This window comes from Rattus rattus, chromosome X (assembly GCF_011064425.1).
Source record: "Rattus rattus isolate New Zealand chromosome X, Rrattus_CSIRO_v1, whole genome shotgun sequence".
Lineage (NCBI taxonomy): Eukaryota > Metazoa > Chordata > Mammalia > Rodentia > Muridae > Rattus > Rattus rattus.
In genome coordinates this window covers 64,287,862-64,308,209 of record NC_046172.1, presented here as the reverse complement: position 1 = coordinate 64,308,209, position 20,348 = coordinate 64,287,862, and the positions used below count along the sequence as shown (strand labels likewise).

Sequence of the window (20,348 nt, the reverse complement as noted above, 5' to 3'; positions counted from 1 at the left end):
ATCAGTGTAGAGCCAAAGGTTAAAGAACACGTTTCAACAAGCATGACAACCTAAGTGCCCGACTTCCGTCTCTGGCACATATGTAACGTTGGAGGGAGAGGAGCCCCTTGAGAAAGTTGTTCTCTGACCTCCACATACTTGTCTTGGTACACACCTCACATTAAATAAATTAATTCAAAAAGCCTCGCGCTCGATGTCCATCTTTGGTGAGCTGCTACAGATGCATATGGCTGCATAGGGTTTTTTTTTTTTAAAGGAAAACCAGCAAAATATTTTCAATTTTTCTGAGCGGAAAAATTTCAGTAAGTAGTTGGATTTGTAGGGCAAGAAAATGATAAGATATTTATAACAATTCATACAAAGTGAAAATGAGGAAATTTGAGATATGAGACATAAATATGAAGGAATGGAATGGAAGCAGAGTTATGCTCATAATTTTATAACTGATTCATGTAAACAAAAGCTAAATTAGTAATTTCCACATTAAGGATCTGTCAAGTGATGAAAATGAAGCGTGGTTGAATATGGTAAACTTTATTATAGGGTTGTAGAATTCATACAACCAGAGCTCCTTACAGCATTCAGCACCCGTACAGTTCTGTGGATTTCACAATACAGATATCAGTGAGAAAGAATCATTACATGAGTAAAAAATTGCTTTCTCATGAAGATTGTTACATATCAGTCAGATTAGATTACCACAGGCACCCTGATAGAAATGCAAAAAATGTAACTTCTGAAATCAGGAGAGTTGAACACAATGAAGAAGAAAACAAAAGAACGGTAAGAGCTTTGGCATGCTTCACACACAAATGTCAAGAACAAATTTCAAATCTTTTCAATTTAAAGCATGCTCTGGTGAAATGATTTTTGTCAAGAACATGCTTTAAATAACACCAGAGAATGGGCTTTTTTGTCAGGAGAGTAAGATGACACATTCATGCTGCTTTCAGAAATCTAAACCCTATAAATTCAAGAGAAAAGATAATCATTTGATTTGTTGAAAACAGCAAGCAATGTCAATTAAACTAGAATTGCACAATCGCTTGCAGTGGTTAGTAGTTTTCTCCCCCCTTTCCTTTTCCAGTATAAGCAATGGAGTAAATGTATGGGTAAATAGGTTGAGTATCCCGTCAATTTCAATATCAAAGTCAGACGGCAAGTTTCTGACTTCTTATTACCAAGGATACTCTTTATCTGTCACTCTTCACTCTTGACAGATCTTGGTTTCGACGATGAATTCATTGGGGAAGTGTCTGATCTTCCAGCATTTGTCAATGGCACGCTTATTGAAACCTGTGAAGGCATAAAAAAAATGTCTTTTGAGTTTTCTGCACACGAGAAATGAGAGTCCCATGCCGTCTCCCCTCCTCTCTTCCACTCATCCAATAATAATAAATTGCCTACCCAGCAGGAGGTCTCTGCGTCTAAGGCGGAAGGACTTTCGGTTGTTGCAAAGTTGGTAAATAAAAATACCAAGGTTACTAACATCTCGAATTTCTTCCACAGCAACCAGGTCTTCACGAACCACATAAGTATGAGGCAAATACTTGCCACTCTATAAATGAAAAGAAGGGAGATTAAAAAGATACATTCTCAAAGAAAGTATTTAAATCCCTACTCATAGTCTTTTAAATAGATATTATTAAAACTGGAATTCATTTAGAACAGTTTTGTATACTATACTATTTTTATTATACGCATGCATTTATGGGTTTCAAGTTCAGTGTGCTATTTGCACACATACACACTGCATGCATTGATCAAATCCGACCTCTCTTTATTCACCTCCCCCTACACACTTTCCCTTCTCAGCCTCTATTAATCAGTGTTCTGTGTTCAGGTGAACATTTTTAGCTACTACATATGAAGGAGAACATAAAGTACTTGTCTGTCTGACTGGCTTACATTGCTTAACATAAAATACTTCAGTTCCATCTATTTTGGCACAGCACACACTTTTCATTCAAAAACATTTCAATGAAATGGAATGTCTGGCCCAACTCATTAACTTCTCTAGAATAACGAAGCAAAATTATTTGGAAATGCTTATAGAAAAATTTGATCTCTAAAATACATACTGCCAGTTTGCCAAAAAGCTCCACCAGATTCTTTGGAGTCATAACAATGGAAGTATTGAGTGGCATCAGGTAACAGTTTCCCAAAAGCAAGTCCAGGTAAGCAGTCATTCCCTGTTGGGAAGGTGGGAAAAGATAGATATTAATAATGCAGATTTACTAAGTACCACTGGAATGAACAGCTTGAAAATTCACCACTTTCTACTCCATAACAACACAGTGAAAGGGCTTTGCTTTGAAAAGAAGTTCATTTATGAATAAATTCATTGCCTTTCAATGATGCAGGAAAGAGACAATTCTTAAATAGCTGCAAGAAAGAGAAACCCACCTTCTCAAAGTCGTGAATAATTGCCGCAGGGTCACTGTCGGAGAAACTGGGAACGGGCACGTCAATGATTGCGATGTTGTCATCCTCACGAATATCGGCCTCCTCAGTCACGGGCAGAAAGTATGGCTGTCCTCCATGAATGGAATTTACAGCATCCTCAGAGTCAAAGAAGCACATCTCACCATGGTAAATGGTGCTCTAAGAGACAAAAATGGGGGAGAAAAACACTCTAATATTCGCCATCATGGTATTTGCATCGTTTCTTAGACTCATGTCAGTTGATCTTACTGTGTTAATCTGAGGTTCCTTCATTCTAGCATTACGAAGCCTAAACGATAGAAGAGATGGAACGGTAGTTTGAAAACGTTCAAGACTTCACTTTTCTAGTCACCACCACATAATTCTTTAGGTTGATAATGAAATACATGGCAATTAGTGATTCAAAGCGTTAATAAATAGAATTATTACCTTGGGCATGAAGTACTTATAAATGCAGGCTCCACCAACAATCAGTCCTGCCAAGATGAATGAAAGGCCTAAGAGAGTAAGCATACATCTCCCAGATGAGCTATCTTTCTCCTGCGGGACGACTCTGAGCTCCTATTCATTAAAAAGCAAAATAGAAAACAAAACAAGATTAAACTTTCAGACAGTTGCTTTTGTGTGCAATTTATCACCTCTAAAAACCAAGATATTTTAAAAATAAACACAGACATTCTAATCGAATGTCACTTCAAGACAATTTCTGATGTAAACATAGAGTGTCTCCACCTACCTAGCCTTGCTTCTAGCATTTCCAAACTTCAATAGAGATATAGCACTATTTCAAAATATGCACTTGGAGAATTATATTAAAAATAATCATTAACTTATATAATGACATATTGTATTTTTATTAAAAAATCAAAAACATTTCATATAGGCCTACCCCTTTAACACATGTTTAATGGATGCAACAGTATTTAACTATACAGATGATATAGTACTGCTTAGAAAGTCTCTAGAAAGTATGTTCTTTAAGTAATTGGGGCTAGATATATTTTTATAATCGCTGACTTTCTAGAATATAGAAGTAGACTCTTAGCTATTTGCTTAGAAATCAGTTTATTAACTTAAAAGAATGTTAGCAACCTTCAATTTGTTGGCTAGTTTTCAAAAAGCTTTATTGTCAGGTTGAAAAAGAGTTGTTTCCTTTCATTTTAGAAATTAATTGATTAATTAATATTTTTAATTTTATTAGTAAGAATAATGCTTCTTGGTATTATCCATTATTCTATAGACTGCAGTAATGTTATTTTCCAAGCCTTAGATTAAACACTAAGTTTGCATGTAGAGAATTTATTACATACAAAGGCTGTCTGTGAAGCAGTAATCTAAACATTCTGTGAAATCAATAATTTGCTGAGGAATTCTAAAAAGAAATCAAAACAAAAAATAAGTGATTAACTGTATTTCCTCCACAGGGCATTAAGAACTGCAAGGCCTACTATTTTTACTTTGCATGTCACAACATACCCCTCGGCCACACTCTATCTCAATGATAGAATTAGTGAAGGCAGGAAATCTCAGCTCTGATAATGCAAGCTGATATTAAACAATTATTTTAGTTGGTCTTCCACTGGAATTTTTCATGAAATTGCTATAATGTTTGGACATTTAACTGACCTTCTATTAAATTTAGTTAAAAAAAAATGCTTGTTAATATGGAAAAAGCAAGGGTAGAAAATAATTTGATAATTTTGTTCTCAAAACAATATTTTTAGTTCAAAATTTGAGATTCATATTTTCTTAATAAAGTTTATTGAAGCTTATTTCATCCGTTATATTCAACATGCACTGAAATGGTTTAATTATTTTCATTAAAAATCTATAAACTATTCAGCACTACAGAAACTGAACTTTAAATTTTGAATGGAAACTACCGAAACACAACGGTGGGATCTTAGAAGACATTTGTATGATTAAATTTAGGTGTAGAAAGATGAAATGACTTGCTAAAAGGCACATAATAGCTTAATTTAAAATTCTCTGAGGAATGAAAATTTTCTTGTTATTGAGACAGAAGAACAATTTGAACTGTAATTTCATTTCTCTTTTCCAATGAATCAGAAAATTTATTATTTAGCATGCCTAAAGTATGAGGGTCTTGGCTTCACTGGATGTCCCTGTTTATTAGGAATAAGAATTTCTTTTGTTTTTATTTAACTTTTTTGGAATTCAGTGTAGTTAATACACCAATTATCATAGATAATTTCTTTTGAAGTGTATTTTAAAAGTGCTCAACATAATATTAGTCAATGTGTTCCAATCTCTGTTGATCCACGCTAATCCATATATCCTGGCAGTAATGTCAGATATTACTGACCAAAGTGACCAGGATTAATTCTATTGCAGCTTTTCTAAAAGCTAAAAGAAATAAATATAATCAAAGTGAAAAGGTTTGTTTTATTTTAGTCCCCATCATCACACACAGGATTGGTAGAAGTATTACATATTAATTGACTCTTTCTACAAGTCATGAAGTTTTTGGTGGCGAGGGGAAAAAAGGATTACTGTGTGGCTATTTTTAACTACTGGCATCTACTTAGACCTCCCCTCAAATCTGGCCGTGGTTCATTTACAATGTTAGTAGGAAGACAACTACATATTTGTGACCTTGTGTCACTTAATTAAAACCTCAACAATGCAAGGGGGTGTTACTTTTGAGTTCTAAAATGTAATACACAAAAGCTAGTTTGATTGCACAGTTAAATATTGAATGTTTCCATGATGAAAGTTCTGCAGCAAATTGGCATTCCAAATTTATTATGCATAATTAAGTTTTACTACGTGAATTCAGATGTCCTCAAGCACTTTTCCAAATATCCAGTCTGAACCTGAAGAAAATCTCTAAAACAACAGGACAAGTTAGGGCATCGAGCTCCAGGTTCTTAGATTCCACAGATGTAAAGAAAAAAATATGATCGCTTTTAAAACTAAGATTATACTGAGGAAAAAGAGAGTTTATCGACACTCCAAATATGGTTGGCGTTTAAAGGAAATATAAATTTGACTAGATAAACAACCCAGGAGGAAAGAACTTCTCCAGTGCCTGGAAAATAAATTGTTTAAATTGCAACATGGATTTGTTTCAGATGTCTATATGAGGGCTATTGCTCAAAAGAAATAACAACCAAAAGAAGAGGTTCTCAGATTTCATTTTTAAACATGTTTTGTCAAGAATTAAAACCAATATATGTTTTAATAGCTCCATTATCTAACCGTTAACACTGTCTAGTTAAAAGTGTGTGTGTGTGTGTGTGTGTGTGTGTGTGTGCGCGCGCACACACACACACACACACACACACACACACACACACACTTTCCCCAACACATACAGTTTGGAATTCAGACTGCTCCTTGCCTCCACTCAAGTGCCACAAAGGCAATCCTATAAAAACACAGATACATGTAACTTCATTCACATCAAATATAAAGAACAGTTAATTCTCTTGCCCTCGTTCACCCCCGTGTGGCTCTCTGCCCTGTAACTATACTTGTGTTCTGGACAATTCCAGAACCCATTCTCAGAACAAAATGACATGCAGAATTGTTTTGAAACTCCCTTCCAACAACTTCCCTGGGATAGGTGGTGTTAAGCGATAGAGTTGCATGGATACAGAGGGAATGAGTTGAAGCAGAGTAAAAGGTGACCCACTCAACATTGCAAATTGGCCTGCCTGGAACTCTAGGGCTGCAGGGCAGCCAACAGTTTGTTCTCTGCACCTGCATATTCCCCCTTCTCTCTCCATCCCCAAACCCCAGAAGACAGAGGTGGGCCCAGTGGGAACTACCTTGCCAGTCAGGATTTGAGCTCGGACAGTGCGGCTGACGAGTGCCTCCACATCTTGCCGTGCCTCCTCCTTTTGCACCGCCGTGGGGGTGTTGAAGGCGATCTTCACCATGGTGAATCTTCGGGCAGCGCGGTAAGGCGCGGCTCGAATCAGTATCTTGGGCTGCAGGTTGGAAGAGGAGAGGATCGCGCTTGCTTGAGCAGCACTTACAGTCTCTCCCAGTCTTCCACAGGCTGCAGCGAGCTCAGGTCTGGGCTTACTTATGACGCAGTCCCAGGCTGGGTGGGAGAGCGTGGGCGGGGCCAGGGAGGTGCTGAGGGAGGAGCGGGAGGGGGCCTGAGCTCTGCAGTGGAAGCGAGTGGGGGTGGGAAGTTGCTAGTTGGGAAGAGAGGGGAACTGGAGCTGATGGCCGGTTTTGGGTAGGCATGCCTCACCTGCACCCCAGGCATGCTCCTACTGCCTTCTGCACCCTCAGATAAGAGCAAGGCAGGAAGGAAACCTGACTGTCGTGTCTGCTTCTGTCTGGACCACAATAGCCCCTGACTTTGACTCTGTTTTCCCAAACTTGGCCTGGCCCCCTGCGGGGCCCAGGACTGTAACTTGGAGCCAACCCAAGGTTTCTGAGTTCTGCAACCCACCCAGGCCAGAGAGCACAGTTCTCTATTATACACCTTTAGAATATCTTCCGTTTAAAGAACACCTAGAAGTTAGTTTGTAGTTGCTTGCTTCAATCACTCACCACTGTTTTTCTGTCATGTTTTTTGTTGTCTTTTATAATTTTAATTTTCCAACTTAAAGCAATGTTAGATGAGGAAGATGGAGCTTTTGTCTCCCTAACTCCTCATTTTGCAGACAGTACATGATGAGATCCAGAGAAGGGAGGGTGGAAAGCTCCTTCCTAATGAATCAGTGAAATAACCCAGATCTTTTCATTCTCCCTGGACGGGATAGCCAGAGTAAGTTCTCAGCCCAGAGCCTGTTTCTCTTCAGCCAGCAGCTGTGTAACCAGCAGGGAAAAAGCAGGGGTGTGTGCACCTATGTGTTTAGGGAGGTAGGGCATACACAATTTAACCACATGCTGGTATAGTTCATAGAAAAAAATAACCTCTGAGGGACTGGCTTACAAAGCATTGTGAACATTTACATGGACATTCATCTAGTAGAGTTAAATTGTTTTTTCAGTCCTCTCTCCTAAACTGGTGACATAGAGAGTCTAACTAATGAAATTCAAGCTGTGGTGGTTGGTGATTTAGAGTCGGTGGTAGAGAGTTTATAAATAGTCGTGCTACATAAAACAGAATAGAGGTCTGTTGTATGAAGGGAGCAATACAAAACAAAGCCCCAACAAAACAAAACAAAACACCGTTTTACTAGAGAATTCCCCACCTACTCATCAACTTAACTGAACAGACTTGAATATGCTGAATTGCTTCCCTTCTGTCCAAGAAATTCTAACTTGGAGTTTTTCCCATGGAGATTGTTTTGCCTCTAAAGCCCTCTCCTGTCTTGACTGTGGGGGCTTTGCAAAGAAAGAGTTCATATTCTCTGATAGGTCACAGATGGGAAGGTGGACGGCGAGGAACAGTGAGGAGTCTGTGCCTCGTAGAGGGTCAGGACCTTATAAGCAGGATGTTAGAGTTTACTTAGAAACACTGGCATCTTTTGCTCTTTCACTTTTTACTTAAGTCTGACTATTATAATTCAACATTTGTCAGGCAATCCTTAGTTTAGCATAGGAAATCTCAGTTTTTCCAGTATGTTTGTCTTTCTATGTTTCTCTTTCCAGTTGCCCTCTGTTGGGAATCACCTTTATAACTCCTGAGAATCTGTACGACAGTGACCCACACCACCTGCATCACGGAATGCATACCTATTTCCACACACTTAACTACTAAATGCAAGCTGTTGGATCAGATGACAATATGTTATTTTCTTATTATCTGTCCTGAAACGTGGTAAGGCAGGAGGAAGAGGAATTTTTCTTTCCATTTGTTCAAAGAAGAGACTCAAGCTCTGATAACTACCAAAGAGAGCATTTGCTCACTTGCTTGGTATGTAGCATTAGCTAAACTACCTGATCTCCTCAGGCACTATTTTTCCTTCTCTGTATTGTACTGCTGGGAGGAAGGCGTCCATGTTGTATTATTAAGAAAAGTAAGAGAAAATGACATGTTTGGTTACCCTAGGACTCCATTTGAATCTGTAGCGTATACATATTTCAAGCTTATAGAGCCTGTTTATTTTTGACTTCTTAAAATTCTTTCCACTTCTATAACTCTTAAACAACCTCAGTGTCTAGATATGGGTCTTCCTGGACAAAGTTAAACTTCTAAGCATAGTCACTTGTATTTATGTATAACCACTTTTTTAAAAATTATTTTGTATTTGTTATTTAATTTATTTACATTTCAAATGTTATCCCCCTTCCCAGTCTTCCCTCTGCAAACCCCTCTTTTGAATGGTTCAGCCACCATCTTTTTTATTTTTTTTCAGTTGTATTGATTTTTATTTTATTTTTTCTCCATATTTATAGAATTGTGTATTTCTTATTTACATTTCAATTGTTATTCCCCTTCCTGATTTCTGGACCAACATCCCCCTAACCCCTCTCCCTTCCCTTCTCTATGGGTGTTCCCCTCCCCATCCTCCCCCCATTACCGCCCTCCCCCCAACAATCACGTTCACTGGGGGTTCAGTCTTGGCAGGACCAATGGCTTCCCCTTCCACTGGTGCTCTTACTAGGTTTTTCATTGCTACCTATGAGGTTGGAGCCCAGGGTCAGTCCATGTATAGTCTTTGGGTAGTGGCTTAGTCCCTGGAAGCTCTGGTTGCTTGGCATTGTTGTACATATGGGGTCTCGAGTCCCTTCAAGCTCTTTCAGTCCTTTCTCTGATTCCTACAACGGGGGTCCCGTTCTCAGTTCAGTGGTTTGCTGCTGGCATTCGTCTATGTATTTGCTGTATTCTGGCTGTGTCTCTCAGGAGAGATCTACATCCGGTTCCTGTCGGCCTGCACTTCTTTGCTTCATCCATCTTATCTAGTTTGGCAGCCACCATCTTTTAATTATTAGTACCATACTCCATTTTCAAAATGCCAGTCATACCTCCCAAGGAATCTTTCCTGCTGTTGGCAATATGTAATACAGACATAGTGTCATTTTGTCAGATGTCCCTCTTACTTCCCCCCACACCATTTATATATCTCAGTCTCTGTCTTTCTCTCTCCACCCTCTCTCTCTGTATGCATAAGCACAAATGTATATAGGTATGTATATTGGGTAAGGAATTGTGCAAGTTTTGAAATAATAATTTAGCAATAACCTCCTATGTTAACCATTTGTCCATTTCAAGAAGTGGTTCCTACATTTCTTTAAAATTTCAGAATATATGCTTACAACTTGCTCACTTAGTTGAAACACCAATAAACACGTTTTAAGCTACGAAAAATGTTTCATATTGACTATGCTTTTGTTGAATTGTCTCTTTCACAGAAGCAACTTCTTGTTTCTTAGCACCACTGTCTCAACTTTCTTGTCTTTGGACACTGGACGGGATCTGGCTGCCATGCTGTATCTAGCTCACATTGTTAATCATGTCTGAATGCACACCATTCATGTTTATAAATGAGTTCCCTGTTCGCACATACCAAATGATGACTAAATTAACATGACTTGGCTGAATGGAACATGACATACAATTGGATGTTAAGTAACAATATCAACTCTCTTTGAATCATCTTCTGAAGTTACTACACATCCAATCTACTACACTGAAGTCATTAGAGGCATCTGTGATATAATTCCACTCATTATCACATTTATTCTTTTATACATTGTTAGCTGAGGATGTAGTACATGCCCTGTACTGTGAATTGTGATGGTAATATGAGAATGAGCAAAATAACCACGATTTTTCCTTTGTAAAGTATATTCTAACTGCACAGATTGCTATAACATATACACTGCAGGTCCTTCAGTGTTTGAGGCATACAAAGACATACTAACTCTATTAACTATTTAGGAAGACATAACAAATTAGTGGAGTAATCCCACCCTCAGATAATGGTTTTGTGACTGCACTAATTCTTAGCTTAACTGTAATGGTTTTATATCTAGAAGACTAGGAAAATTAATTTAACAGGATATGAGTTGTGAAACTAAATAGGAGGCATTCCCAGGTAAGAGACAGTAAATCATGTTGAAGTCTGACATACCAAAAGTAAGGCACGACCTTTGAAACAGATTCAGGAGAAATTTCAAATACCCACTACCAGAACAAGTCATATTAAGGACAAAATAAATAAGAAAAATAATTTTGCTTTTGCATTTGAATGATATAATATTCGCACAGCGATGCCACCCCTGACAATAATAGAAAACATTAATTGAACCCACTAAAATTGAGTGGGTTCTCTGCAAAGTTTTTAATGTTTTTACCTGTTCTTTACTATTTTGTGGAGGAAAGGTTGATTTGGGTTCATAGTTTCGAAGGTTACAATCCATGGTAGGCTGGTTTTCTTGTGTTTGAGGTAGAAAGTTACTGTACTGGTGTGGTATAACTGAGCTGCTCATCTCTTGGTGTTTGCAAAGCAGAACCAGAGAAGGGCCTGTGACAAGATAAAGTGCCTACTTCATCCAATTAAGGCCTACCTCTTAAAGTGTCCATTATCTCTCAATAAGGCCATCAATTTATGAGTCCATCAGTGCATAAACTCTTTGATTAGCCCTCATGATCCAATCACCTTTCAATGATAGTATCTGAGGACCCGACTGCCAACATGTGAGCCTACTAAACTTGTGGGTCACATCAACTTCCATTCCATTGTTAAGAAAACACATTTTTTGACAGATAGGTAACTTAACTTGTTCAAAGTCAACTCCTAATTCAGGTGGTCGGATTCCATATCTTATACTAATAATCACAATGCTTTGAGCCCACTAAAAGAAATTATAAAATCAGGTGAAGAAAGTCAAGAAGGGACCTGGTTGAAAGCAGGAAAAATAACTCACTTACTAGTTCAGCAAAGGGCAAGTTGCCTGCTCATATTGTAAAAATAGATTCCTGCTTGGATTTATTCAGTGCTAATTCATTTGGAGCCTTTGAAAACTTTCCTGGCCTCTCCATGACTGACCATAGGCTACCCCTCTTCAAGCACATTGCTTCTACATTCTGCAGTTGCTTATGTCAGCAGAGGAGCAGCAAAAGGCATAGCTCACAAGCCATCTATTTCTGGGTACAACTCCAGGAGCTTAGTTTAGCTTTGAAGGAGCCATGCTATTTTTTTTTTAGATCCACAAGTTCCTTGCACATGTAGTTAAAGCCTAAGAACAGAGCTAGGGCCCTTCACTCAAGGTAGCATAGGCAACTTGCTTTCATAAATAGATTCTTAATTCTCCATTCCATTTACAGTTTTCCCTTAAAACTAGGGAGCTCTGATAAAAGGAAGATATGCCAGGCTGGAGGTTCAAGCTTCTTTAGTCCCAGAATTCAGGGGGGTGGGTATCTAAATTCAAGTCAACGACTACATAGCAAGTCCAGGCCAGCCTGGAATACTAAGACATTGCTTTAAAAATAGGGGGTGGGTAGGGAATACACATTTCCATAATTAATAGTTTCAATCATCTCTTCAAAGCTGGTCATACCCTTGAAGTTAATCCCTACATAATTCCTGAAAATCACTTTTTATTTTTCTCAATTTGTAGTAGTGAAACCAAGTCAAAAATGTTTACTCTTTCAAAGTGCCCTTTCTGCTAAATTGTAAGAATTGGCAGACTCATTGCAAATTATCTTGGGGATTTTAAAAATATAGTCTTGAATCCATATCTGTGTGCTTTATCTGATCAAACTTACAGAAATTCTAGTCTTGAGTAATGCAATTGAGAAGCTTAAGTCTTATTCCAGGAATGCTTTTGAGAATGTCCAGTTGTTTCTGTTGCTCCATAATACCTCACCAAGAGACACTGAGAGGCCCTTGTGACTCAGAATTTTGATCCCACTCAAAGCAAGCATAAGCAGTTGCATATTAGACATATGCTCCAAATGTTACTTTGGCCTTCATGTTTAGTTTTGCTGTGAGCGCAACATATTATGTTCTTACCTTATAATTTAGTTTTAAGGGACTCAAAGTTCCAAATTGTTTGAAATCAAGTGATTTCCTTTGATTCCTCTTCAAACGCAGTTTTCATCTTCACCTTTTAAAACTAAATTTTTAACTGAAATTATTAGCTCAATACGTCTATGTACTAATATCTTCAAAATTCCAAAATGAAATCCTGTTTTGATAAGGAAGCCAAAAGAGCATTCTTAACAAGAGTACTGTTGTTCAAGTGCACAGTACGTGCTGCAGTTCTTGTCAAGCTGAACATATCAAGTCAGACCATGCTTATAAATACCCTGCTTGAGATTTCTGTGATTTAAATTCAAGGATCATGAACAGTTGTTTACACATCAATGTAGGTGCCATATTTTTGTGCAAGTGCAAATGGGAGTTTTTACATAAAAGAACACTGCAGTGTGCGACATATTCTCAAGCTATTTTCACCTAGACATCAATGATGTCTTGACTTTCAAGTTAGTGAAGATTTTCTTTCAGAACTTTCACTTTGGTTTTGAAGCATAAAGTTGTAAACCATCAACCATATTAAGAATTCTAATAGAAAAAAAATATTCACATAGCTTGGGAAAGAAGGAATATTTGAATTATGTTTATTTGGAAGTTAACACAAAACAAGTGGCAAATTAGAATTGGCATCTTAGAAATGGAGCTAACCATTTTTATTATATAACTATACAACTGTCAGCATTCATTCTAAATACGGCCTTTTCCATTCCCACTGTTATACCATCCCTTGACCTTTAACATTTAAAAATACCTTCTACTCACTTAGTTAATGAAATGCCTACTTGTCAAACTCCTGTAAACTTTTCAAGATAGCTAAGGGATAGATAGGTCATTCTGAGATAACATTAGATTAGGAATTATTTTTTTATTTTAAACATTTAATATAGTCATATTAGTATATTATTTGTTTTTTATGGAAGACATTGAGAATAAATCAAAACACCCTAAGAATTGTCATTGAAGCATCCATAGGTAAGAAAAATTCATGTCTGTGTAGAAATGTCCCATATTATGAGCTCATTCAGGAGATAATTATAAAAAAATTTTAACTGTGATATGACATTGTGAGGGAATATGATGATGACTGAAAACAAGTCAGCAAATGTTATGATGTATGCTGATATTTTAAGATTATAATAACCAATTAGAAAGAAACAGGTTTGTTTTGCCTTATGATTTCAGATTTCAGTCTATACTCACATGGCCCTATTGTTGTGTGCCTTATTTGTAGCTGAAAGGGGACTGCTATTGCTGAGGAAACTGATTCAGAGAGGGAGATAGTGGGGAATGGACAGACAGAGATATCATTCTAACAATCCCTCCAAGGACATGAGCCAATAAACTCAATTCACCTCACCTCATCGTGATTCCCATACTGCCCAACAGTGTAACAGATTGGATACTGAGCCCTAAAGATACATTGACCTTTGGAATACATTCGACAGTATTCCTTGAATCAACAAAGCCCAGAATTTATTTTCACTGTTTCTGTCCTTTGTTCCCCTGACTGCTTCTGTCTTTATCTCTTTGTCTTCCTATCATTCTATGTGCATAAACACATTCGCTCACATGCGTGTATGTGAGTGTGTGTGTGTGTGTGTGTGTGTGTGTGTGTGTGTGTGTTTTAGTGAGCATATTCTCATTAGTCTGGTTTTACTATGTCACAATGCCACCATGAACATCCAAACTAGTTTTAAGCAAAAAACTTCCAAAGCATATTCATTTCACTTTTTTTCTTTTGTATATAAATAGTATATAACATGATAACAAGTTCTTCCTATCACATAAATCAGATTAGACTAGAAAAATATTGACACAGATCTTAGAATCACCTTAATTTTTGTTCTCACTTTGTGAAGGTATCATCTTTGGAGTTTGTAATTTGGGCTTGCCTTTCACTATCCTTCCAATGGAATTACAGTGATTCTGAAATTCACTTTTGTCTTTCCTATGGTGTTGGGAGAGGGTGAGTGGGTGTGGGGAGCACAGAGGCAGAAGAAGGGGTATGGGATAGAGGGCTTACAGAGGGGAAACCAGGAAGAGGACATTTGAAATGTAAACAAATAAAATAGCCAATAAAATATATAAATAATAAAATTAACTTTTGTCAAGAAAAAATGGTCTAGGTTTGAATGATGATGTGATTTTTAGGTATTGTTTTGTGCTATAGTGTTTTCATATATATCTCTTTTACCTCTATCAGTTTATATCTAACTCACCTTTGAATTGTTATAGCTTTTAGATCATTGCCTATTACGACAGACACAATGCATTTATCGATTGAATTTAATTTGCTATTGATAATTGTTTCTCTGTAAAGAAACAGTGAAAATAAATGTAAATTTAAAGTGAATTATATTGCCCATATTGTCTTATTCTTTATTTCACTGAACTTCATGTATATATGCATAATTCTGAGCTATATAGAAAATACAGAAATACGAAGTAGATAATATGCATACTAAAATCATTTACAATAGCCACACTCCATTTCTTTATAGAATGGCATGTGTCTGGGAACACTCATTAAATTTAATTCTGTAAAAATCTGTATCCATTTGGATAGTCTTCATCAGCTTCTTTTGGTATATAACATATTTTAGTTTCCCAGAAGTTCAGACTTGTGCACAGTTGTACAATTAGGATGTGGCAAAGTGAGGATTGGAGCAGAGATCTCTGAACTTCACATTCAGTATTCCATCCAAGACATCATTCTGGCTCAGAGTATAACAGGTGTCCTTTTCCTTTCACCACCCGTATCACATACCCTTAGTAGCAGTTTGAAAATATGACCTCTAGAGCTTGCCATATGAGGCCTCTATCTCACCAAGGGATTTCATGTAAACCAATATGAAGACCATAAAACTTTCTAAACTAGACCATGAGAAAGGTTCCCAAGAGAAACCTCACATATGAGCATGAGGATATTTTATTTGCATAACAGCATAAGTACATATAATCCAGTGATAAAATTATTGTTCTTTGGTTTTCATAAAAAGTAACAATGTCAGCCTTGCTGGAATTATAAAAAAACAAAGTTAGTCACATAAGCCAGTGCCCCTTACTTCCATATTGATCTTTGTATAGTCTATAGTACTGGTTATAAACACAGTTCAGGGGTCTTCAGAACATCTCTATTTTCTTATTAATCAAAGGAAAATATATTTCCATTTGCAACTCAATCATCAAGAGAAGGAATAGAATTACTAATATTGATGAGGTTTATTAAGTCACCTTGGATTCTGACGGAAAATCATATTTTATGGGAAAAAATGGTTTCCTGTACTAGAAAGAAAAAAGTAAATGGAAACCAGAAGTGCTTACACCAAAAAAAAGAGAAAGGAAACTGAATCAAGAAAAAAAGAGAGGAGAGAAAGGACGAGGCAGGAAGACGAGGAAGAAAGAAGGAAAAAAAGGATCAGAAACTTGTGTAAACATTATCCCCAATGAAATCCCATGGAGCCTTCTCGTTATCAGCAAATCCCCACAGCTCTGGGACATTTAAAGCAGGATTCTCTTACTGTCCTGTTTTGGACCCTGCAGTTTGTTTACAGACACTCTTCCTGTAGTGACAGTGACTGCTTTAATTGTGAGAAACTAGCTTTGGCTCTTCCATTTATAGGCCTTTCCCACTTCTTTGCTTACCAGAACGCCTATGAACGTGGGCTCACATGGAGGAATGAGGAAACACAGTTGGATTTGGCCTGAGAAAAAATGTTCAGACAAGTTTTCAAATTTAGAGCTGACAAGTTGCAGGCTAGACGTCTTTTGCTCTCAGTTCCCAGCAGTATAGTTCTGACCAATCTGTGCCTTATATTCTGTAGCATCGCCTTTCTCTAGTGCTGTTTTCTTAGGTTGTTTAATAGAAGGCTGTAGCAACATGAACTCTTTACTGTTTTACTGTAGTTATTTTTTTCCTGGCAAGTAGAGAGGATATTATATTTTACTAATCACAGCCCTTTGGGCTTTAGATTTCGAAGTTACTGAAATTGCTGCTGGAAGTGGCAAACTTTAAACCCATAACATTGATTACAATCTTTATTTGTGTTCAATATTATAGCCCAAGAAAGAAAACTTTGTTCTTTCTAGTGACTTACATTGATCAGGTTACTGGAGAGCCCTGTCTTTTGCCTAATAAAAATAGAGAAAAGAGGATGAGTGACAAGGGATAGGGTGAGAACTGAAGGCCACAAGGACTCCAAACAATTTCTCTAAGATCATCCAGGAACCTAGCTAGCATAAAAGTATTTCCAGTCCAAAAGGGTGGCATTGAAGATGAAACTTTCCCACCTTTCCCTATGTGAGTATTAAAATTAGATCTTTTTACAAGTTGATAATTTGTTGTTGTTTTTTTTTAAATAAGGGATGCAAATTCTACTATCCATAGGATGAAAACCTGGATTTCAAGGGAGTTTGTCGGTAACCACATCCTTTCAGTATGGATGTCATTGGTTTATACATTAGCTCTTTATGAAAGAAAACGTATTCAACTAGTGAGAGCAGGAGCTGGCGTTATAACGTCAGTGACAGACTGCTATCATGGTGTATCATTTTGTATTAGAGAACATGGTACCTTCAGTCAGAGGAGGTATCTCAGTTGGCAAGTGCTTAGCTAGTACGCATATATCATGGGATTTGATACCCTGTGCCATGTGAAATTGGGCATGGTAGCATGTTTCTATATTCAGAGCTCTTGGGAAGTGAGGGCAAGAGTATCAAAACGTTCAAAGTCACCCCTCAGCTGCATAGTAAATTGGAGGCCAGGCTGGCCGACTCTGGAGATCCTCTCTTCCCCAAAAATGAGAGAAAAAGAAGGACGAGGTAGCCTATCATATTTCCATTATTTTCTGTTTGCTCAACTAATTTGCGATGGCATGGATGTGCATTTTGAGATAGATGTTGAACTGCAATGCTGTTGTTTTCCTTTTGAACTTGAAGCCTCTGCAAAATACAGAAGTAAAATTAACCCCTTTGCTTTGTGACTAATTTAGAGAAAAATACTATTTTTTTTCAGAAAGGTCGTGTTTTTTTTTTCTCTTTTCATATGTTTACCAGTAGACCACCATCGACACATAATGTCGTACATACTGAATATTTGCTAAAGTTCATGACAAAATAAGAAGTGTGTCTTTGGGGTTTGGGGATGAAGAAAACAATTTCCCTTTAAGATATGATGAAATTAATTTGTCTTTTTCCTTGTTTTCATTCTAAACAAGCATAAGAAAAAAAAGAAAACCATCTAGTACCCTCCTATGTTTTCCTGCCATGCTTAGCCTGCACAGTGATTATACAGGACACGTTTCTTGAGCACAGAATCCCCATTAAAATCACAGAGGGCCCAAACAGGACTTGAGGCCTCACCACTTGTGGTCTATTTGAATTTTATGTAGTTTTGGAAGTTATGATGAACAGATCTCCATCAGAACTGTAGCATTCTCCATGTCCTCCCTGCCCATGATGTGACTTAGGTTTGGAAGCACATAGACAGGATTTTGAAAGCTGAGGCTGTCAGGTCCCCATTATTTATTCACTGGCCTTTCTTCTATGACAACAGAGCTAAGTCTGATGAACATTGTTTGCCCTTTTTCCCTTGTAAAATGATGCTTGCTTAGCAATAAGAAGTGTTCACTTTCTTTTTTTTTTTTTTTTTCCGGAGCTGGGGGGGAACCCAGGGCCTTGTATTTGCTAGGCAAGCACTCTACCACTGAGCTAAATCCCCAACAAGTGTTCACCTTCTAGCATGTACTTTCTATTAGAAAACACGATGTGTTCAGATTACAGATCGGTCGTACAGCACTTGCACAGAGTCAGCAAGGTCCATCTCCAGCACATTTCAAAGAAGAAAAACAAAATGTGAGGATGGTTCTGTATCTCTGCCATCTTCCTATTCCTTGCTGATTGACTAATTATCTAACAATATAATTATGTAATTTCTATCAATTGGGTGTATTATTTGGAAATTAAAGGGAAGAGCTTTTAGTAAAAAAAAAAAATCTAAATCATGAGTTCTATTGGTTCCCAATGCCCAAAATGAAGTTTCTGAAATTATAAAGATGAGATTGTTGTTATTAATATACTTGTGCCTTCTCAGGAAAAGCACTACTAAAATAGCTATGTTTGAAGGATTTTCTCTTCTGAAAACAAACTTAAGAAGAATGGGACCTCATGGGATCAAAATCACAGAGTTGGCAGGAACCTTCAAGGTTGGTTTAGTCCCTTTCTGGCTGTTCAGGAAAGGGATATCTAGCTTGAGTTTCCCAATCAGTAAGTAAGCAAAGGAGCCTGGAAGTCTTTTTTTTTTTTCCTCAATCTCAGCACAGGGCTCTTTCACTCATGCCTGAGCACTTCAGTTTAGCATCTGTCCATGCTTCAGCTGTTACAGATAGTTAAACTTAGGCTCTTCCTTCACAAATGCTTTTTACAGATAATCCAAGAAAAATAATGACTGTCACTGTTTTATAATGTATTTTATTAAAAAAAATTAGATATTTTTAGTTCCCAATCTTTTGATACCGAACTGTTGATTTTAATTTTAATTTTGTTGTTTATTCCCCCAGAGTCCATGAATAGTGGGCTGTGTAGTCTATATTAAAGGGTTTTTAATTTAGCAGCATTGGGTTCCACATGACTGATATCCCTAAGAGTACACATATGAAAATTTTTTAAAAAAATAATTAATTAAATTAAATAAAAAGTTGCCGAGAGGTTGGCTGGACACAGAATATGAACAGGTGCTTGGGATAGCCATTGGAATCTGTAGCCTGGCCTTCAGGCTGATCCAATGTCACACTAGGATAATTTATCCTGGGTCACAGTAAGCACAGAGCCATTATTATGGAGCGGCCACCTAATATTATCCTGTCTACAGCTATCACTAGCAAACAATCTGGGCTTTTCCCATTCTTTCCTTTCTCTGGCTGCCCTCCATTCGCCCTCCATCCTCACAGAACCTGCTGTCTTTCAGTCTTGGTTGGAACGTCCTGACAGTATGGTGTTCGTGAGAAAGCAGGCTGGGACATGTCCACATTGGCCTGAGGGCATGTTGTGAAGCTTTGTTAATATGTGGCACTAATTGAGCACATAAGTTAGGGCTATTAACTCACAGTTGTTCCTTGTATGTTCACTCATTGTCTGCGTGGCTACAGATTGATTTGCAACAGCAATTTACACATGAATAAACAATTTGGTTTACATATTTCAATTTCCATGCATGATCCAGAAAAGAAGTTTTATAAATCATCATTGCACTCTCTTTAAATGCCCTCTGGTCATATTTTTAAAAGGTCTCCAGACAAGAGGCCCCAGCACATTGAGTGGAAAGACTATAAAAAAAAGCTTCAGAACATTTGACATAAAACTGATATATTATGTGATAATGTTTCTAGTAGAAACCAGGACCTCATTCATCATGAAAGACACCCCTTGGCTAGGTTCCATGCTGTTTGCTGAGGAAACTGTCACCCTCAAGTCACATTGCATATTGTCACCCCAGTACAAGTGGAAGAGAAAACTGGGGGGAAATGCTGCAAATAAATGAGTTTTACCAAATAAACTATATTGAAAAAATCCAAGCAACGAACCCTTTAGTATCCAAGCAACGAACCCTTTAGTCAGAGTCCTCTTTTGATATTAGCTTTATTTACTAGAAAATTAGGACATACGCCTATGAATCTATGCTTTTATGATAGAACTTACTTTTTTTTCTCTTTTGTGATAATAAACTTTTTGTAATTGCTACATGTGCCAGAGTTCACCTTACACTTGATGGGCACTAAAAAGCTAGAAATAATACTATTTTGATTAGCACTCTAGTGGGTTTCTAAGGATCTCAGAAGACCTTATGAAATTCTTCAGAAGTGGAAAAATAGGGTAAAAAATGCAATGTAAAATCATCTGAACTGAAAATAGGAGCCAACAAAGTTCAGCATTTGTGTGGAATTGAAAGAAGGAATATTAAAAGAAAAAAAATCCAACAATGTCGTCCCTTTT

At 37.3% G+C, this 20,348-nt stretch overlaps 1 protein-coding gene across 1 annotated transcript; it reads right to left on the bottom strand.

The window, feature by feature from the left end:
- Positions 1-518: 518 nt before the first annotated feature.
- On the bottom strand, positions 519-6,495 carry Itm2a (integral membrane protein 2A). Its single transcript, XM_032890203.1, has 6 exons — positions 6,240-6,495; positions 2,875-3,006; positions 2,407-2,604; positions 2,082-2,192; positions 1,408-1,558; positions 519-1,296 (listed from the first exon to the last, which is right to left on the bottom strand). The coding sequence occupies exons 1-6, from the start codon at positions 6,348-6,350 to the stop codon at positions 1,208-1,210; spliced, it is 792 nt and encodes a 263-aa protein (XP_032746094.1). The 5' UTR covers positions 6,351-6,495; the 3' UTR covers positions 519-1,207.
- Positions 6,496-20,348: the final 13,853 nt, after the last annotated feature.

Coding starts and splice junctions, on each gene's coding strand:
- Itm2a (XM_032890203.1), bottom strand. CDS start 6,350: ATGGTGAAGATCGCCTTCAACACCCCCACGGCGGTGCAAAAGGAGGAG. Junction 2,193..2,406: donor TTATTCACGACTTTGAGAAG/GTGGGTTTCTCT, acceptor CCTTCCCAACAG/GGAATGACTGCTTACCTGGA. Junction 1,297..1,407: donor ACGCAGAGACCTCCTGCTGG/GTAGGCAATTTA, acceptor ATGCCTTCACAG/GTTTCAATAAGCGTGCCATT.